At 36.8% G+C, this 20,308-nt stretch overlaps 2 protein-coding genes across 2 annotated transcripts in view; both read left to right on the top strand.

The window, feature by feature from the left end:
- The first annotated feature begins 6,982 nt into the window (after window positions 1–6,982).
- LOC108374358 (uncharacterized) lies at window positions 6,983–7,609 on the top strand. Its single transcript, XM_017630352.1, has one exon. It carries the CDS (start codon window positions 6,983–6,985, stop codon window positions 7,607–7,609), a length of 627 nt encoding a protein of 208 aa, XP_017485841.1.
- A 5,905-nt stretch (window positions 7,610–13,514) lies between these two features.
- The window catches only part of nAChRbeta3 (nicotinic Acetylcholine Receptor beta3), a 208,755-nt gene continuing 201,961 nt past the window's right edge, over window positions 13,515–20,308 (top strand). Inside the window, exons 1-2 of the mRNA XM_017630341.1 lie at window positions 13,515–13,540; window positions 14,244–14,328. Of these exons, the coding sequence (XP_017485830.1) occupies window positions 14,274–14,328 (55 nt within the window). The 5' untranslated portion in view covers window positions 13,515–13,540; window positions 14,244–14,273. The remainder of the gene's footprint in view (window positions 13,541–14,243; window positions 14,329–20,308) is intronic.

Genomic DNA, 20,308 nt, shown 5'->3' with positions numbered 1-20,308 from the left:
AAATACACGCTATACGTAACAAATATAAGTTATTTTTAAGAATAACGGATTTAGAAAATGATGGAATAACCGACACTTTATGCTCCTAATTTTAAAGCACAATTTACCTCAAAAAGTAAATTAGTGCAAAACAAATAGCACATTAATTATAAAATGAAGTATTTTTTATTTAAAAAATTGTATGCGTGCTTATTTAAAGAAACGGCTCTATACTATACTTCTTAGAACCAGCTCAAAACTAACCACATTTTTCTAGCTCGGAGGTGACCCTTTTTGAACTATCTAGGAACTGTTGTTATATGAACTGTCGCAGAACCATCTGACCTGAGTCAGCTCAGAACAAGTTCAAAAGTTCTGCAGAGGGCGACAATTGTCACTTCGTAGGACATCGCCATGTTAAAAAAGACAGTTGAAAGCATTGATTTGGGATAGATGAAGAACCAGTTTGATTTGCTGCAGGGCAGTAATTCAAAAATGATTTAAAAAATTCAGAGAAATGCGCTTAGAGAAGAAGTATGGGTATCAAACTAAAGAGGAAATCCTGCGGAATTTAAACAGATTCAAGTTTTTGATGCAGAAAGACTGGTAAGTATTGAAAAAGTCCTTTTAAAATTTTACCCTTCAAATTTCACAATATTTGTTTTTGAAAAAATTGTATCAGACCTAGATCTAACGATCAACTCAAACAAAATGTATGGCGAATTTTTTGCATAAATCAATTCATAGGACTTACATCCAATTAATGCGAATACTTTGTTCTTCATGTCTATAAACATTAACTAAAAAACTACTGTTATACCTGTTTTTGTATTAATTGCGCTGAATGTGTACAATCCAGAAGCAGTCATATTTCATTCTATCAATTCTAAGTTAGCTCACTTTAGATCCAAAAAAAATTTTAATTTTATTAAATTCTAAAGAAACTTCCTCTTGCATTTGGTACCCATATTTTTTATCTCCATCGCATTGAATTTTTTAAATAATTTTTGGAATCAATCATATCTTTAAAATTACAAAGTCCTTTAAAATAAATCCTGAAGGCAGAGAGGAAATATAAAAACGCCACTTTAAATAAAAAAGTAGGTTTCAAACCCATTGATTTATTATTTATGTTATGGTAGGAGAGCTTCTCAAACAATATAGAAGCAATTTTTTTGATGTAAGTTGTTGAAAAGTAATGAATACCTAAATCCCGGGACTAATCCCGGGATCCCGGGATTGTGATAACGACATCCCGAAATGGAAAGTAATTACGGTTATACGAAAGGAGGCATGGCGCTTCCCGTACAAATTGACTGTTTCTTACCAGATATCCCTAGAAGTGTTTGAAATTTATCCATTTCTCATGAAAAAAATATAAGTTACTGGAAAAGGAGGCATGTCGCCTCCCATACATATTAAAACTTTTATAATACATACAGTCACTTAATAAATTTTAGGTACAGCGAATTTTTTACAATACCGGTAACTATTTTTTAAATATTTAATTTTTCGCTAATTGTTTATAAAAATATGGTTAATTCTACAAGAAACCCTAAAAATCAGAGTTCCAAACCTTATGAAAAAGTAAAAAAAAATTCTGCAAATATTGTACTCTTTATTTAAACTCTCTAGAAAAAAGTTTAGTACGCAGTTTTTAGCCCATTCAATTTCAGTATAACAAAGTGCAAGTTTGAGGTAGCTAGGACTTACCATTAATTTTTAGCATTTTTTTGTTGAATGTGTCGCTCATTTTCTCCATATAAATAAAGTTTTGATAATGAAAAGATTAAAAATATCTGGAAGTATTTTATATTTGTTATGGAGATTTATTTTATCAGTACCGAACTGACAGACAAAATTTCTGTTAATGGAAAAGGGAGAGCCGGAATCTGCCATGTGTAATCTAAAAAGCGCATGATGCATAGTTCTGGAGGCATTTAGCTGCAGCACTGAGAAGTGGTATTTTATCAACCTGAACTTGAGTTGGAAATATTAAGAACCCAACGTGGCACCTGCCAGAAGGTTACACGATCACGCGGTGTATCTTGCAACCATTTTAAGGTAAACTTGGAGAAATTTATGTTGTTGAGCTCGAATATGCTAACTCCAAAGATTTTATGTAAACATGTAAAACATACATAAGAGTTAAGGTTCATGCGTTCGCAAGGGTTAATGCTTTGACACCACACAGGAGTTAATAGCAAACGTTCTTTTGACATTTTGCTATTCACCCCTTCGTTTTCTTTGCTTTCGCTATATATTTTGCTACTGCTCGCATACTCGTTCGCCCCGCTTATATTTTTCTGTAAATCCATTAAAAGTTAATTAAATGAATTGGTTAATCGCATAAACCGCGTCTTTCATTTGGAAACCCCGCTGCATATTTTATCGGAAACCTCGCGTCAACTTTGCTTGTAAATCTCCGCAACATTTGCTGGACCTTCGGTCCGGATTTAAACAACCCGCTCGTAAAAGTGCAAGTATAGATTTGCAATAAATAAACACAGTGTGTTCCCCGCTACAAAACTTATTATAAATCAGGCATTTTTGCTGAAATTAAATAGAACTTTGGTGTGCAGTAGTTGTATTAGAAGCTCCTCAATGAGCAATGGGTCCATTTCAACACTGCCCAAGATGCAGTCGAAACATCTTGTGGGATTGAAAATGCTGAAGGGGAGGAAAATGCTCGCGTGCAAGGCGAGACTTGGTATCCGCACCCCCATCAACGACTGTGTCTGCATCAATACGTTTGCCGAAAATGGATTTACCCACATTTGCTGGCGATTCCACAGAGTGGATAACTTTTTACGATGCTTTTTGTTCGCTGGTTGACACCAACGCTGCTCTATCAGACGTGCAAAAATTACATTATTTGTGCAGCTGCCTAAAAGGGGACACGTTAAGTATTATAAGCGGCTTCAAGATATGCGAGGCGAACTATGCAGAGGCATGTAACCTGCTGAAGTCCCGCTACAAGGTCATGCGAGTAATCCTTGAAGCACATCTTAGGGCGATAGCTGATATTCGCAAGGCTACGAGTGACACTGCTGTTGCTATAAAGAGCGCTATCGATGCATTTCAGCAACACATTCGAGAGCTCAAAGCATTAGGGCGCCCGTCGAATTATGGGACAATTGGCTGGTGCATGAAATTGTCAACAAACTTGCGTTCGAGACCCGAAAGCAGTGGGAGCTTTCACTTGTTAGTGATGAGCCTCGGACATTTGAACAGCTGACGTCGTTTTTGGAGATAAGATGTCGCTCATTAGCAGTGCTTACCACGCCTTCAGCTCAGACCTCCATTATCAAGTCGACTACACAGAAATCAGCTGGCAAATCAACCAAAGTGTTTCACGCTGTTCCGGAGCAGAACCTCACGCGCTGCATGTACTGTAATGCAGTTCACAAGATTTATGCTTGTGACAAATTTCGCAGTTTAGACTCAACCGCTAAGTCTAAGTTCATAAAGGAATCGAAAGCATGTTTGAATTGTCTGAGTCCAGGGCATTACAAGGAGCGTTGTAACAGCACGTCGGCATGCAGAGTATGTCACCAACGTCATCATACGCTGCTTCATAATACTGCGAGCTCACCCGCTACCACATCCGCTCATGTCGTCGAGGCTAACGGCACCGCTCCAAATACCGCATCTGCCAGCAATCATGCAGCCGACTCATCTGCCATCTCTTTGCAAGCGGATAGCGCTGCTACTCACGTTTCATCTGGCTTAAGTTCTGGTTCTAGTCTGCCCCCTGCAACGCAAAAAACCGTGATATTAGCTACCGCACTAGTAAAGGTTCGTGATCGTTCGGATCATTGGCAGACGGCACGTTTATTGTTTGATTCCGGGTCGCACGCCTCATTCGTAACGGAGGCATGTGTACAGCGCTTGGATCTTCCACGCACAGCCTCTTCTGTATTCGTCACCGGAATTTGGNTTTGCTTGCACCTGTGACAATAAGGTCCAAGATGTGGTTTCAGGACATTTAGCGTGCCGAGGTTGGATGGGACGAGCTGATACCAGGCACAATCGCAAGGCGGTGGGTTGATCGTCGTTCACAGCTGCAGCAATTGGCGAACTTGAAGGTGAATCGCAGTTATGTACACCGGTACTGTTCCCAGCANATCGCAAGGAGGTCGCTGTAGAGGCGAGACGCTGCTCTCGCTTTCGTCTTTCTGCTCAGATGAATGCTACGCATTTAGTGCATTGATTCTTCCCAAAATCACAAACGATTTGCCAACACAGACTTTAAATGTCTCGAATTGGCCGCATATTCAAGGATTGTTCCTAGCTGACCCGCAATTCGCGAAGCCTAGCCGCATAGACATTCTGGTTGGCATGGATGTTATGGACCGATTCATCTGCACCGAGCTTCGCAAAGGTCCTACTGGCGCTCCTATGGCTCAGAGAACAGTTTATGGGTGGACTTTGTTCGGAAGTGTCGACAGTTGTGCTTCACCCGCGCTGCGTTTACCGTCACTGCATTGCGACGTTCATCTGGATCGAGCGCTCGCTAAATTGTGGGAGCTGGAAGAGTTGCCGCCAAAAATGCATCTAACGCTCGAAGAAAGCTTCTGTGAAAGGCACTTCGATTCCACGCACAAGAGAACGCCTGACGGTCGTTGAGTTACCGCTAAAACCTAACGTATCGTTGGGCGAGTCACGCAACTTCGCGGTTAGCAACCTGTTACGCATCGAACGAAGGCGCGCAGGTAACTACGATTTGCGCTTATGTTACAATGAGTTCATGCAAGAACTTATTGAAATGGGTCACATGGAGATGGTATCTGAAACGACGACCGAATGGTATTATATGCCGCGTCACCCAGTAATAAAGGAGTCCAGTGTAACGACCAAGCTGCGGGTTGTTTTCAACGCGTCCACCAAAACTACCACAGGAAATTCGCTAAATGACGCACTGTTTGTCGGGCCTCAACTGCAATAAGATCTATACTCCATATTGCTGCGCTTCAGGACGCATCGGTACGCGGTAACCGCAGACGTCGCGAAGATGTACCGAAAAGTCTGCGTTTCACCAAAGCACGTCGACTTGCAGCGAATCGTTTGGCGTCCCGATCCGTATTCACCAATTAAGGATTACCGGATGCTGCGCGTAACGTATGGGGTGGCCGCCGCGTCTCACTTGGCAGTCAAGTCGATGCAAAAAACTGCTAAGTGCGCGTCTAATAGTTGAAAGGAAGCCGTGGCTGTGATACTAAAGGACTTCGATATGGACGATTTATTAACTGGGGCTTCTGGCAAAACAGAACTTAAGTCACTTCAACAAGCTGTCTCTGGCATTCTCAAAGAAGGCGGCTTTGAACTGCGGAAGTGGGCATCTAACTGTGCAGAGCTAAATGAGAGTATATCCAACGCATCTCAAAGTATACCGCATTACATGGTCAACGGTAAGGACGTTAACGCGCTTGGCCTCATTTGGAACATAGAAGGCGACTATTTCACATTCACAGTGGACCTGAATCGGCCACCTGCTATTCTAACTAAGAGAGCCTTTTTATCTGACGCCAGTACTATTTTCGATCCACTGGGTTTGCTTGCACCTGTGACAATAAGGTCCAAGATGTGGTTTCAGGACATTTAGCGTGCCGAGGTTGGATGGGACGAGCTGATACCAGGCACAATCGCAAGGCGGTGGGTTGATCGTCGTTCACAGCTGCAGCAATTGGCGAACTTGAAGGTGAATCGCAGTTATGTACACCGGTACTGTTCCCAGCAATGGCCACGTCACAGTTGCAGTAGTTTCGTCCAAGACCAAAGTGGCGCCAATAAAACCTACTTCTTTACCTTGCCTGGAACTGTGCGCGGCCCATCTCGCTGCCAAGTTGGTGAAAAGTGTACAACATAGTTGGAGCGATCTCCGTTACCCTTGGACGGACTCTACAATCACGTTGGCATGGTTGCAAGCACATCCCAGTAGATGGGAGATGTTCATTGCCAATCGCGTTGCTGATATTCACGAAATTCTACCTCCTGATTGTTGGAATCACGTACGCTCTGAAAGAAATCCCGCGTATTGCGCCTCTAGAGGCATAACGCCGCTCGAACTTTTGCACCATGAGCAATGGTGGACTGGTCTAGACTTTCTGAGCACTTCAAACCAGTTTTGGAAGCAAGCCTCTTCTAACCCGCCCACAACTGAGTTGGGGCTACGGAAGAAGGTTCACACTCACGTTGCAAACTCGGATAGTCATTGGTCGATAATGACAAAATATTCTTCGTACGCAAAATTACGACGAATCGTCGCTTATTTTCTATAGTTTATTTGCAACACCCGCTCTGGAGCTCAACGTTCCGGCAATAAACGATATGGCCCTCCTAGCTGTGTAGAGATAGCCGAAGCTGAGCGCCGTTTAATTAGGTATACCCAACATTTTTTCTTTGCTAACGAAATTTCTCATTGCAGCGCAAAAAGGCCGATCCCGCTCCGCAGTAGCCTGTTGCGCTTACAGCCGTTTCTTGATCCGAATGGTATTCTTCGAGTTGGAGGTCGACTGAGGTCAGCAGATGTGGCGCACGATGTAAGACATCCAGTCATCTTGCCTAAAGGTTCTCCGCTATAGAAGTTAATAATCCTCCACATTCATCACTTCACTCTACATGCCGGACCACGCATAATGCAGGTGGTTTTACAACGCCGTTACTGGGTGGTTGGTGCCCGCAGCTTGATCCGCAACACTTATCGTAAGTGCGTTAAATGCACTTGTCTTAACCGCAACCTTGCAACGCAATCTATGGGTGACCTACCTGCGTCTCGAACAACCTATGTCCGCTGCTTTACACGCACCGCCGTAGACTTCGCCGGCCGTATATGTATAAGTTCACGCATGGAAGAGGGGCAAAATCTACGAAAGGCTACATTTGCTCGTTTATTTGCATTGGTACTGGCGCAATGCACCTAGAACTCGTGGGAGACTTATCGGCGTCTTCTTTTCTCAACGCGTTCAAGCGTTTCATCAACCGTAGAGGGTATTGTAAGACAATGTTCTCCGATAATGGTACGAATTTCGTCGCCGCTGAGAAGGAACTTCGTAGCAGATATGAAAAGTGCATGGCAGACGCCACTCTTCAATCATTTTTCGCCGATTCCAACATAGAGTGGCGTTTCAATCCGCCGACCGCGCCTCATATGGGTGGATACTGGGGAACCGGTATCAAACGCATCAAGTACCACCTAAAGCGCGTTTTAGGCGAAAGTCTGGTGTCGTACGAAGAATTTAATACGTTACTAACAGAAGTGGAAGCCTGCGTGAACTCCCGCCCGTTATATGAGGGCACGACAACTACAGTCGACCACGAAGCTCTAACGCCAGGGCACTTTATCGTCGGCGAACCTCTAAAGTCGATCCCAGAACCTGAGGGTCAACGATTCTGCGGAAATCTCCACCAGCGATGGCAATTAATCACTGCAATACGACAGCACTTCTGGCGTCGTTGGAGAGACGAGTATCTCGTCAGCCTGCAGCGGCGCACTAAGTGGTTTCGACCCTCACGTAATCTCGAAGAAGGGGATGTTGTAGCTATCTTCAACGAGCCTACACCTCCGACTAAGTGGACGCTTGCGCAGCGCGGTGCCACCCTGGAACTGATGGTCGCATGCGAGTCGTGACAGTGAGAACGTCGAATGGAGAATTTGTTCGTCTAATATCCAATAGCCAAGCTGTGCCTTCTACCTACGAAAGATGATGTATTTTCCGAAGGGACAAGCTCATAGTTTAACTATCAACTATTTTTTTGATTTTGCCACTTACAGATTATTTCTAGTATTTAATTTCTTTTTGTATCTTGTTTTGAACATTTTAATATAACAGTTCAAGGGCGGCGGTATGTTGAGCTCGAATATGCTAACTCCAAAGATTTAATGTAAACATGTAAAACATACATAAGAGTTAAGGTTCATGTGTTCGCAAGGGTTAATGCTTTGACACCACACAGGAGTTAATAGCAAACGTTCTTTTGACATTTTGCTAATTCACCCCTTCGTTTTCTTTGCTTTCGCTATATGTTTTGCTACTGCTCGCATACTCGTTCGCCCCGTTATTATTTTTCTGTAAATCCATTAAAAGTTAATTAAATGAATTGGTTAATCGCATAAACCGCGTCAACTTTGCTTGTAAATCTCCGCAACAGATGTCTTTGGTATGCCTTGCAGACGAGATTTTATAATTTCGTAGTTTTAAACGGTCTAAATACCTTAACTCGCTTATAAATATACAGCTATAACAAAATGGGCAATAAAATATAACATTTTTAAATTATTTTTCATATTTGTATAAAAACATGGGGTGAAAAATGCGTGTATTAGCTTAGTAAGACACCCTTTTCTAGGAAATCCTTTAATGAATTTTGTCCAACTAGCTTGTTCCACACCACACACTGTGCATCGATATGTATGTAAACGTACAACGCAATAGTGTATAAGTATATTATATGTTTATGTATTATATTTGTTATTATAATAAATTTTCTATATATTGAATCTTTCGTGTTTTGTATAGTCAAACTCTTTTCGGTCTTCTTTTAATTTTAAATGGAATTATTAGATAAAGATTGTAGGGAATTTTGTAGGGAAACATTTTCAAAAGCGTAGAGAAAAGTTGGGATTTTTTGTTGTTGAGTGGGGATTTTCTAAAAAAAAAATGTACCATCACTGTTAGTAATTGCGAAAAGGCACAAATGAACACAAGAGAAACAACTCCGCTCGGGACGACTGTTAATCGAAGACTGAAAGGATTACGTAGAAACTATTCACTTTGAAATAATTATAACTGAGTGTACATGCCGCAGGTCGCGAGTCTAGAAAGACTAAATCAGATTATTGATAAATATTAATGAATCCCATCAGAAAATCGTTGGCCTCTTAAAAAATTATCCAGACTTTATGGGTAGCAGAAGGAATAACTAGGGGAATTTTATGTGCAGCTAGCTCCAGTTGGTGGTCATGTCATTTATGTCAGAACGCATATAAGATCATATTCAGGGCAGACAAAAACTTGCTCTAAAAATCCTGGACTCTCATTTATCAAGGGGTAAAATTTGTCAGTTGAATTCTGGAATTAAATAATAGTACTTTAAATTCAACCAGATTTGCAGGCATCGCATAAGCGGAACACAGTTTGAGGAACGCTATCTTACTAATATTATGTGAAAGCCTGTATGCTTAGATGTTGGAGTTCCATGAGTTTCAGATAGTTTATGACCTATATTAAAAAATAGGCTACTGTCTTTAAGAGTTGCGGATTTGCAAGAAATTTTGCGCACAGATAGTTTATGACCAAGATTGCAAAATAGGCTACCCTTTAAGAGTTGCCACCTTTTAAAAAAGTTTAATCAAATTAATAATCACGCGGAAACGACTGAACGGATTTGCATGGAAATATGCACATAGACAGTTTATGACCTAGGTTGCAAATTAGGCTACATCTTTAAGAGTTGCCACCTGTTAAAAAAGTTAAATTAAATTAATAATCAAATCGATCAATCAATCAATTTTACGCACAGATAGTTTATGATCTAGGTTGAAAAATGAGCTACCTTTTTAGGAGTTTCCACCTGTTAAAAAGTTTAATTAAATTAACAAGTGCAATCAAATATTACAGTACAGTTGTCAAACGAAAAAAGTTTAAGAGAGCTTAATTTCGGAGATATTTTTAAAGATTAAATGTTGAACATATGTCTTTGTGACCTGGATTGAAGAATAGGCGCACTTCCTACGGACTTCCCAAGGATGGTCTTAGACTGCAAATAATTTCGATAAATCAAGAGGGCGTGGCCACTCCCATATAAATTGGAATTTCCATAATGTATACATATCTCTGGAAGTATTTGTGAGAGAGTCCTGGAACTTGGTATGGAGATATCCATGTGAAATAAAATTCATACTCACTGAGAAAAAAAGGCGTGAAACCTCCCATACTAACTGAAACTTTCATATTTCGTATCCCTTCAAATATTTGGGGTAGAGTACCCGAGCTTGGTCTGGGGATATCTATGTACATGAAATCAATCCCATACTCATGGAGAAAAGTAGGAGTTATTGGACCATTTGGCGTGGCAACTACCATGCAAATTTGTTTTTTTTTTTATGCAGAATGTCTCTAGAGGTGTGTATTGCAGAGGACTGGAATTGGGCGCCATGATGTGCATACAAAATTAATTCCATGCCCATGGAAAAATATTTGGAGCGTGGTTCCTCCCGAACAAATTTACTATTTTAAACTAGAGTCCGGTCGATTCCAATTTTTTTTTCAGGTACCGATGCCGATTAATCGGCTTATGGGGAAAGAATCGGCCGATGCCGATGCCGATGCCGATTCCATAAAAAATTACAAATAAATGTATTAATTCATAAAATCAGTTCATTTCACGGAGTTAAAAAACCACAAAAGATAAGAAATAATTGAATTAATTGGCTTGTTATGCAACATTACATACACATGTATGTACATACATACACATGCTATGTATGTATGTATGTACAATGTACATTGTACATACATATAGTGGTCCACAAAATAAAAGAATTTCGATATTTTGACCGATTTTGTCTTTTTTATTTAATGTTTATTATTTTTTTTATAAAAGTCTAGCTGGTATACAACAAACACCATATAAATTAAGATTTCAAACTTTGTACAAAAATTAGAAAAATTCTGCTTATTTTCACCAAAATTTCAAACTTTTTAATCAGAATTTGGGTAGTTGAAGTGCAAGTTTTAAGCTGCTATAAAATCCCGTTAATTTTTGGCAATTTTTTTTGTTGGCAGTGATCTCCATATAAAAGAAAATTGTCGCACATACTTTTGTACGGAAAAAACGTGAAACACCTTCAACAAAAAAAAAATCATTTTTGTGAGCTGTCTGCAAATGCTTTTTAATGTTGGCTGTCGCTTCATCTGAACATTTGAAAAGAAATTCCAAAGAATCGGCAAAGAATCGGCGAAAAAAGGCCGATGCCGATGCCGATGCTCAATTTTGTGCCGATACTAGCCGATGCCGATGCCGATGCCGATTAATCGGTCGGACTCTATTTTAAACTGCATAGCTCTAGGAGTGTTTATGGTAGAGTACTGGGACTTGGTATCGGGATATATAAAATCAATTCCATACTCATGGAAGGTAATTAGGGTTATAAGAAAAGGGGGCATGGCACTTCCCGTACGAATTGACGATTTTTTACCATATATCCCTGGAAGTGTTTCAGGAAGAATACTGGAACTTGGTATGGATTTATGTATATAAAATTTATCCATTGCTCATGGAGAAAATGTGAGTTATTGGAAAAGGAGGCATGTCGCCTCCCATACATACTAAAAACTTCTTAATACATATCTCTGGAAGGATAGAAAATCTCTCGAAGTATTTTTTTTTTTTTCATATGGCTTCATACCATGTAAATGCACCATTATTTTATCAGTACCATATTGACAGACAAAATTTCTGTTAATGGAAAAGGGAGAGCCGGAATCTGCCATATGTAATCTAAAAATCGCATGATGCATATTTCTGGAGGCATTTAGCTACAGTACTGAGAAGTCGTATTTTATCAACCTGAACTTGAGTTGGAAATATTAAGAACCCAACGTGGCACCTGCCAGAAGGTTACACGATCACGCGGTGTATCTTGCAACCATTTTAAGGTAAACTTGGAGAAGCTGACATCTTTGGTATGCATAGCTTGCAGACGAGATTTTATAATTTCATATTTCTAATCGGCCTAAATACCTTAGCTCGCTTATAAATATACAGCTATAAAAAAATGGGCAATAAAATATAACATTTTTAAATTATTTTTCATATTTGAATTAAAACGTGGGGTGAAACCCGCGGGTATTAGTTTGTCCTTTATGTTAGTAAGACACCCTTTTCTAGGAAATCCTTTAATGAATTTTGTACAACTAGCTTGGATATGTATGTAAACGTACAACGCAATAGTGCATATATTATATGTTTATGTATTATACTTGTTATTATAATAAATTGTCTATACATTGAGCCTTCTGTGTTTTATATAGTCAAAGTTTTTTTCGGTCTTCCTCTAATTTTATAAGGAATTATTAGATAAAATTTTTAGGGAATTTTGTGGGGAAAAATTTTTAAAGGCGTAAAGAAAAGTGGGGGATTTTTGTTGTTGGGCGGGGATTTTCTAACAAAAAAAATAAAAAAATTTACCATCACTGTTAGTAATTGCGAAAATGCCCAAATGAAGGGGTTAGAATCATAAGGGTCTAAAACCTTTAACAGACGGCAGCGTTGATCCGGATTAACTCGGACTTAATACGGATCAACTGCAGTTAATTCCAGAGTTCATCCGGATGAACGCTACCGTCTCTTTATGATTTAAGTACCATTTTTTGACAATATAAGTCATACCCATATTTGTATAGTTAAATATAGTGTTTATGTGGTGACAAAGAGTAATATTCATTTCAACCTGCATTAATTTAGGCAAGAATCCATTTACCCAGAATTTACAATAAGTAATCAACTTTAACCTTAATTATCTCATAAAAATTTCAGAACTACTTAGATCCTTTTGATTCTAACCCCTTCAAATGAACACAAGAGAAACAACTCCGCTTGGGACGAGTGTTAATCGAAAACTGAAAAGGAGTACGTAGAAACTATTCATTTTAAAAGAATTATAACTCAGGGTACATGCCGAAGAGTCGCGAATCTAGAAAGACTAAATCAGATTATTGATAATGGATCATATCAGAAAATCGTTGGCCTCTTAAAACATTATCCAGACTTTATAGGTATTGTACTAGGTTCACATATAACTAGATTATCCTCATTTTCGAGCTTAACACCTAACCTTGTTAATCTGTAATTATTAAATAATCTCAGATTTAACCGATAACTTTTCGGTGTCCATCCTAGTTTTATCGATTGTTTTTGCGAAAAAGAGGAGAAATGCCAAATGTAAAAGTAAACAAAAATGGGCGCTAGCAGGGAAAAGAGGTTTGTAAAGGTATTTTTAATAAAATGTTAAGTTAAAATATATGTATATTGCTTATTATAGCAGAAAAACGTGATCACGGTGGCTCAGAGAAGAAACATAACTTTTCCTTGAGATGTGAGAATATCAACCACAACAAATTTGACAGCTAATAATCTGAGATTTGCCTATGTAAACGGGGTGATTAAAAAACGAGCTTAGATTGAGATAATATTGATATGTGAACATACTTTTAGAAGGAATAACTACAGGAATGCTATATGCAGCTAGCTCCAATTAGTGGCCATGTCATTTATGTCAGATCATATTCAGCGCTGACAAAAACTTGCTCTAAAAATCCGGGATGGTTATTTATCAAGGGGTAAAATTTGTCGGTTGAATTCTGGAAGTAAATAATAGTACTTTAAAATCAACCACATTTGCAGCATCGCATAAGCAGACCACAGTTTGAGGAACGCTGCGTTTTTCGGCTTTAATCGCAATTAATCCGAGGAAGGCGACTTTGTAGCTGTTTGATGATATTGTATTTGCTTAGTTTAACGAATAACACTGGCGCGTGCACAACTCAATTCGGCTTCTGTAAAATTTTCATAGTTTCTTAACAATAATGATATAATACAAGATTGCGCATTCCCGACGGCGATGACATTTCTCAAGTAATAGTAAACAAAGACGTTAAGGAGGAAAAAATAAACTGTTAGATTAGTAAATTTTTTTAATATTAAATTTTTCGATAGGAGGCGTGGTTTAATTGTGTTAAATTGTAAAAATATATGATTTATAAAGAGAATTAATAAAGAACTTGTTAAAAAATGTGATTTTTGTGAAAGTATTAGCGGCTACAGCGCAAATAAAGAAAAAGAAGAAGATTAGTAAATTTCAGTGCTTTTAAAGTTTCTGAGGCGTTGTTCACTTTTACATGAGAATTGTCAAAATCGGCCAAACCAAAGTAGCGGTTTGCGGGATGCGCCACCTTTGTTCGCTAAATCGTGGTTTCTTAAAAAGAATCAAAAAAAAAAATAAAAAATTCGATAACAGCACTTTTGGAGCATCAACACATTAAGTTATCGTACATAGTGCACACAAATATATGTACTTGCATATGTACAAGTACATAAATACATATGTACATAATCGTTCGTTTATTTGTGAAACTGCAATCAACAAGTTAAACAATATTATCAGAAAAAAACAATACGATCCACTTGAATAACATATAGTTTAATTTTAAATTAAAGTAACGAAATAATTTTGTGATAATAAAATCACTTACTTCCGGCAGGGGATAAGGCGTGCTTATCCGTCGTTCACCATGTGCCGGTCATTATTGCTTGGAATATTCCTATTTCTGCAACAATCCGTCAGCTGTAAGCATTTCAATATGTAGTTACATACAAAGAGTACATACAACTGTAGTCAGTATGAGCAATAGCAGTGCGAAACTTTTCTCACATAACTAACTACATATGCTCATATTGAACCAGCGCTCGGCTTTAACCACTGTATTGGTACATCTACCAACTTTTTAGTGTAATTTATTTTCTACCATTTTTACCAACAAAAGCTAAAGATCTACTAATATTTTCTGGAAAGAAAGCAAAGGGATTGAAATGAAAGCAGTGTAAACATATTTTGCAATCGAACACACCTAAAATAAAAATGAAAAGTTAACTCAGACCAGTGTTGACGTTTTAGCCCTTTGGTGGCTAGATTTAGCTACCACATACTTTTTTTGGCCACATAAATTTAAAATTGCTACTAGCCCTTTTTTAGCCCTTTGGAAAATGTATTCATCCTCGACATTATCTAATTCTTTTCTTTTATGTAATGCTGGATTCCCACTAGGCATTAAATGCCAAAAATGACAAAGTCGGGCATTAAAAAATAATCGTGTCATTACATAAAAAAAATAGTAATTAAGTTCATTTCCACATGGAATTTTTTTTAAATAGCATGCATTTTTTGTCATTTCAATGCATAGTGGAAACTCGGCATAAGAGACGAATTTTCAAACCAAAAAAACTGATATATATACATACATATGTTTTTATTCAAACTATAAAAGTGTTATGGACGTTAACTTATCTATTAACAATTTAACTATATTTAAAATAAATAATTTTATAGCCCTTAATATGCTTTTTTAAGAAAAAGGATTTTGTTGGAAATTTCTTGCACTATATGAGTCAAAGCCATGTTTGTGGAAAACTAAAGATTACAATATTACAGTTTTGAATTAAAAAAACCAATGTTTAACAAAAATGTAGAATTATAAAATTTCGGCTCAAACAATTTCGATCGTTTCTGAACCTCATTTGTAAAGAAATAAATATTCGACCAGTATATTATATGCTTCGAGCCTTATGTTACAATCACTTGATGGTTCCAGCGAAGTTGTGTTGTGTGTTTCCCCTTTTACATAAAAATGTTTTTGGTTGGATAAAATATTAGTTTTTTCCAGGGTTCATTGTTTTTCTATACCATTACTTATTGAAAATACTTGCGTATATACTTATATATGTATATGTAAGTAAACAATTTTAGCTACTATTTTTAGCCACAACGATATTTTTTTAGCTCTTTTTAGCCCTTTTTTTTAAGGAATTTGGCTACCACTAAAAACGATTCGCGGCAACACTGACTCTGATTATACCTTACTTAAAAGTAAAATTCGATCTTTATCAGCTAGTTATGGAAATATTTTTCGTTTGCAATAAGTTTTTTTATGGGAGACTACCAAACGAATGATCTATAAATTTCATTTAAAATCCATGTTTAATCAAAAAATTTTGAAGTGGAGCGTAATGGTTTGAACCCCTTTTTAAATTAAAACAGGGCCCGAAACACGGTATCCGTGATGGAATCAAATTCTAATCGCAAATATTTTTGAGATCACGGCATTTGATAGCGAGTTCGCTTTATCAATTTAAAAAGTATTTGAAAGAAAAGAGCTGTCATTTTATTTCATTCGTTTCGAATCGGGTTTCACTCCTCCAAGTATGCCGGGCGCCAAATATATTTTTTGTTGTTTTATAAAAAAAAATATTACAACACATGCTAGATTTTTTTGAAAGAGTCAATGTTAGATAGTTTTTATTCAGTAGGAGTACAAAAACAAAAATTACACTAACAAATTTTACGCGTAATGACAGCAAGAATTATAACAAATACATACATAATTTTGGCCAGGGACCGTAAATAACAGTTACTTTTTTTCAACAGCTAAACTTGGCCAGATATTTTTAAGTCGAAAAAAGTCCTTTCCTAATAATAAACAAACCACTTATCCAAATAAAACAAGTTTGGTATCAACTAAAAGATAACTAAAATAGCTTTAAAACTGAAATATTTAAACGAGGAAAGCCTGCAGAAAGCCAGCTATTGAAAAATATTTAAATAAAAAATGTTTTTTAATTGCCATAGAATAAACCTTGGGTCAGGTATATGCATTTCTTTTGTATTAAATTATAAAAAAATAAATATATAAATAGAAGTGGTAGCTTTCGATCGTTATTTGTGTTTAAAAGCTATTTAAGTCGTCTTTTATTTGGTACCAAATTTGTTTACTATTCGGAAAGACTTTTATTTCGAACTTAAAAAATATCTGGTCAAGTTTAACTGTTGGAAAAAAATAACTGCTTTTTACGGTCCCTGATTTTGACATAAGGAACCATCGAGGCGAAAATCCAGCTGCTCTGGTAACAACACCTTATATGAATTCGCCTTGATTTATCCTACTTAATATATCAGAAAAAAGTTTAAATTATTGTTTCTTTTAACAAAATCTACCAACTTCTACCATTTTTTTTATGTAAAATGTTCGACTATTAATATCTTCGCACGTTAAATAATATACAGAATTATTTCAAAATTTCAATTTTGTTAGAAAAGGCAATCAAAGTTTGAAAATTGTTCAATTAGTATACCAAAAGACAGATGGAAAGCGACATAAATATGTACGTACATTCGACATTTTTTGGAAGTTTAGTCATCTGTTAGGCTGAGCATACCCAGCGAAAAATCGGTAATCGCTTTCAGCGGTAATCTGTTCTAGAACGCATTGCCTTAAAGCATACACAGACGGCAGCGTTGATCCGGATCAACTCGGGAATTAACTGCAGTTGATCGCGATTAAGTCCGAGTTGATCCGGATCAACGCTGCCGTCTGTTTAAGCTATTAGAATGTCTTCTAATTTTTTCGCTGCTGTTAGCATTGCCGGTAATGCATAGCAGAATGTTCTACAACAATTTATTAATTTCGCTGCTTTGATTCACTACGGGGAATGTAAAGTATAATGCTTCACCGTAGTTAGCTGAAAAATAGAATGAATACCCAAAAATTCTTTTCTATCGTAACTTTCTGTTGAAAATTCCATCGCATAAAAATCATGGTTTGCTTTGTTTAATTTACAGCGAAGTTGAAGTCAGTCAATGAAGTGAAGTACATGAGTGAGGAAGTACAATTTTAAGTTTAATTAATTATGTATGTATGTACATACCGATTTTTAAGTAAGATCTAAATACCTAAATACAAACATATATATGTATGCATAAAAAATTATTTATAAAAAATTTAATTAATCATAATCTTTTAAGACAATCTCTATGTACTTATCTAGGATTTCTAGATTAGTTTCTTTGTAAGGCATTCTTTGTTCGCTTCTCTGGATTCTGTTTATCCATTCGTTCTCCCTTCAATCCAAGGTAATGCTGCGGGTAAGGGCTTACGGCCAATGATATGCCCATGTTAAAATAAAGTCTTCTTGAAGCGAAAGGGTAAGCGATTCCCATCGCCTAATTTGCTTCCATCTTAACTTCTGTGGTAATCGTATTTTTTGGGCTATTCTCCTTATCAATCATTATAAATTACATGATGAATTACATCTTTATATTAGTAAACGTGCAATATGTATGTACGAGTATAGGAGTAAATTAAAAAAAATACTTATTTTTTAACCTCTGCGAATACCGTATCATAACAAATTCCCTTAATAGTACCATCAAAATAGGATAAAAATAAAATAAAATAAACTTTTTAGTATACCACGTTTCTGTAAATAGACTAAAAAGTATTAAATAATTTTTCGTAGTCCCATAGAATTTGTTTTGATAACTTTTGATTTTAAAATTTTAGCAAAAGTCAATATAAACGAATTATGGATTAAAAATAAAAACGCTTGAATTATGTTAGTAACATATGTATGTTTGTGGGTATATGGATATCGATTGCTTAAAATCGATCTCAAATTTGTACATGCGCTGTAGATATTTTAGGTATATACATATATGTTATGTAGTTTGACCCCTGCCAGCAAATGGAAGATAATTTTATCGCCTATCGCTACGATGTCATTTCTTCGTCACTATTAGAAGTTATCATAGCATAGTTACTCGCACGATACAATAATTTTTAGAAGGTAGTTTCACTTCAAAATTTTTGACATAAACCGTGTCTGTGACAAACACGCAATGTGGCCACTGCTACGATATAGAACTTGGGGATTATCGCTTGTTATTTTAGATATTTTTTAACAGAACATGTAAAGATTTATATGTTTCATAACTAACTCGTTTCACAAAATCAATAACACAAGGCGAATTTATATAAGGTGGTGTTACTAGCTCAGCTGATTTTGTGTATGTGTTTCGCCGCACGGCTTCTGATATCAAATTGAAAAATTTTGTTTGAATTTCTACACACACTCTTACAGATTTTGACAGTTTATGCCGCCAAAGCAAAAACAAAATACATGTAAATTTTTGTTTTTGTACTCCTGCTATCACCTTATATTAATTCGCCTTGCAATAACACATTTATGTCGCTTTTCTATCTTCTTAAAGATGCCCGGACGATTTTGACTCTTTGAAGTTTTGAAAATTAACAAAGCAAATATTGCAAGTCATTCAAGTAAAATTATACATATTTTTTATTTTCTCAATTCTTTATGATTTCTCAATTAACGTGCAATATCATATTCCATTGAGAAATTAAACCATTATCATTATTGTTATTATTATTATTTATAGTTTCACCATTATCATATTCGAATAACAAATAATAATATATTTTTAATGTTCACAGATGCGTTGTTTGATTATCTTTTTACAAAGTTTTGGAACAGCTTTTTAAAATGTTTATGAACTTTATAAAATATGGGTGCGTTTCAGCTGGAAATCTAAGCCGAAAGCAGGATGAAAATGGCGTAACTCATTACGTTTTATCCAAAATTTACCCAACCCAAGAATCTTCTTTAACACTTCCAATTTTGTCGCACAAGTTACTCTTATTCCTATCGAAATAGTTCCTAATTGCTGTATCGCTTTCGTTTCATAAAGACGTGACGTCTTGGAACAGTTCTTCCCGATAGCGGATATTCGGATTCGAAAAAGTAGCGATATCATCTGCGATGATTTTTACAGAAATGTCGTATCGAATTAGTAACTTCCGCAATATTAAATGCTGGCAGGGACTATTAAGTGAAAGACTAAAGGCCGGTTGACATAGATCTTTCGCGTTCACTTTGGCGTTGGTATTGGTTTGACAGAACGCACGTTAAAAATATCCTTGCTACAATGAACGCTTGGCAGCGAATGCTTGGGCCACTAAATTAACATACTAACGACAGATAAATTAATATTGCATATCAATAATTGTATTAGAAACGATATTTCTTGCCCGAATTTGATTAAAAAGGAAAACTATTTCACATAATTTTATTTATTTGCAACAGCTGACGAGCGACGCACGCGAAAAGTTGAGAGTTAGTCATCTTTTTGCTTTGTGTTGGCCTGAGCGTTGCCGAATTTTGGCTATGTGGACGGCTGCATTTGAATTCATGTATTCATAGTCAGCTGTTGAAGCGACGCCAACGCAACGCCAAAGTTTTATGTGGACGGGCCTTAAAACATGGTACCATAAAAACAGGTAGAAGACAATTTGACGTCAAACCTACAAAAGTCAAAAATTTAGGGAAAGTAAAAATAAAAAAGAGCGTTCGTAAGAAAAAATAAAAAATTACATTTCACTGGTAGACGTTTTTAAGTAAATTTGAAGTTTATTTTTATTAATTTATTTTCTTTAGTTATAATTTGTTAATTTGTATGTTGTTTTCTGTTTTTGATTTATGAGTTGCAGTGTTGTTGGAGGGACTTTCCGGCATAATGGTCATAGGAGCAGCACTTGGCATCAAACGTGCTTTTCCTGTACCTCCCGCTGCATTTATGAAATCTGCTGCTTTAAAATGTTTAACGCACAGCAAGGCATTTCGCTACAGCTCTGCCCCACAGCTGCTTTCGCAACGCTCCTTACGCGAAGGACATTGAGGCACGTTAAAAAATTAGTGGTAT

Source organism: Rhagoletis zephyria, unplaced genomic scaffold (genome assembly GCF_001687245.7).
Source record: "Rhagoletis zephyria isolate East Lansing unplaced genomic scaffold, Rhagoletis_zephyria_1.1 Rzeph_scaffold_00088, whole genome shotgun sequence".
NCBI lineage: Eukaryota > Metazoa > Arthropoda > Insecta > Diptera > Tephritidae > Rhagoletis > Rhagoletis zephyria.
Note: the sequence above shows the minus strand (reverse complement) of the source record. Positions and strands in the feature narration are given on the sequence as shown.

What these genes read in the sequence shown, in the direction of transcription:
- LOC108374358 (XM_017630352.1), top strand. Translation starts at nt 6,983, where the DNA reads ATGTTCTCCGATAATGGTACGAATTTCGTCGCCGCTGAGAAGGAACTT.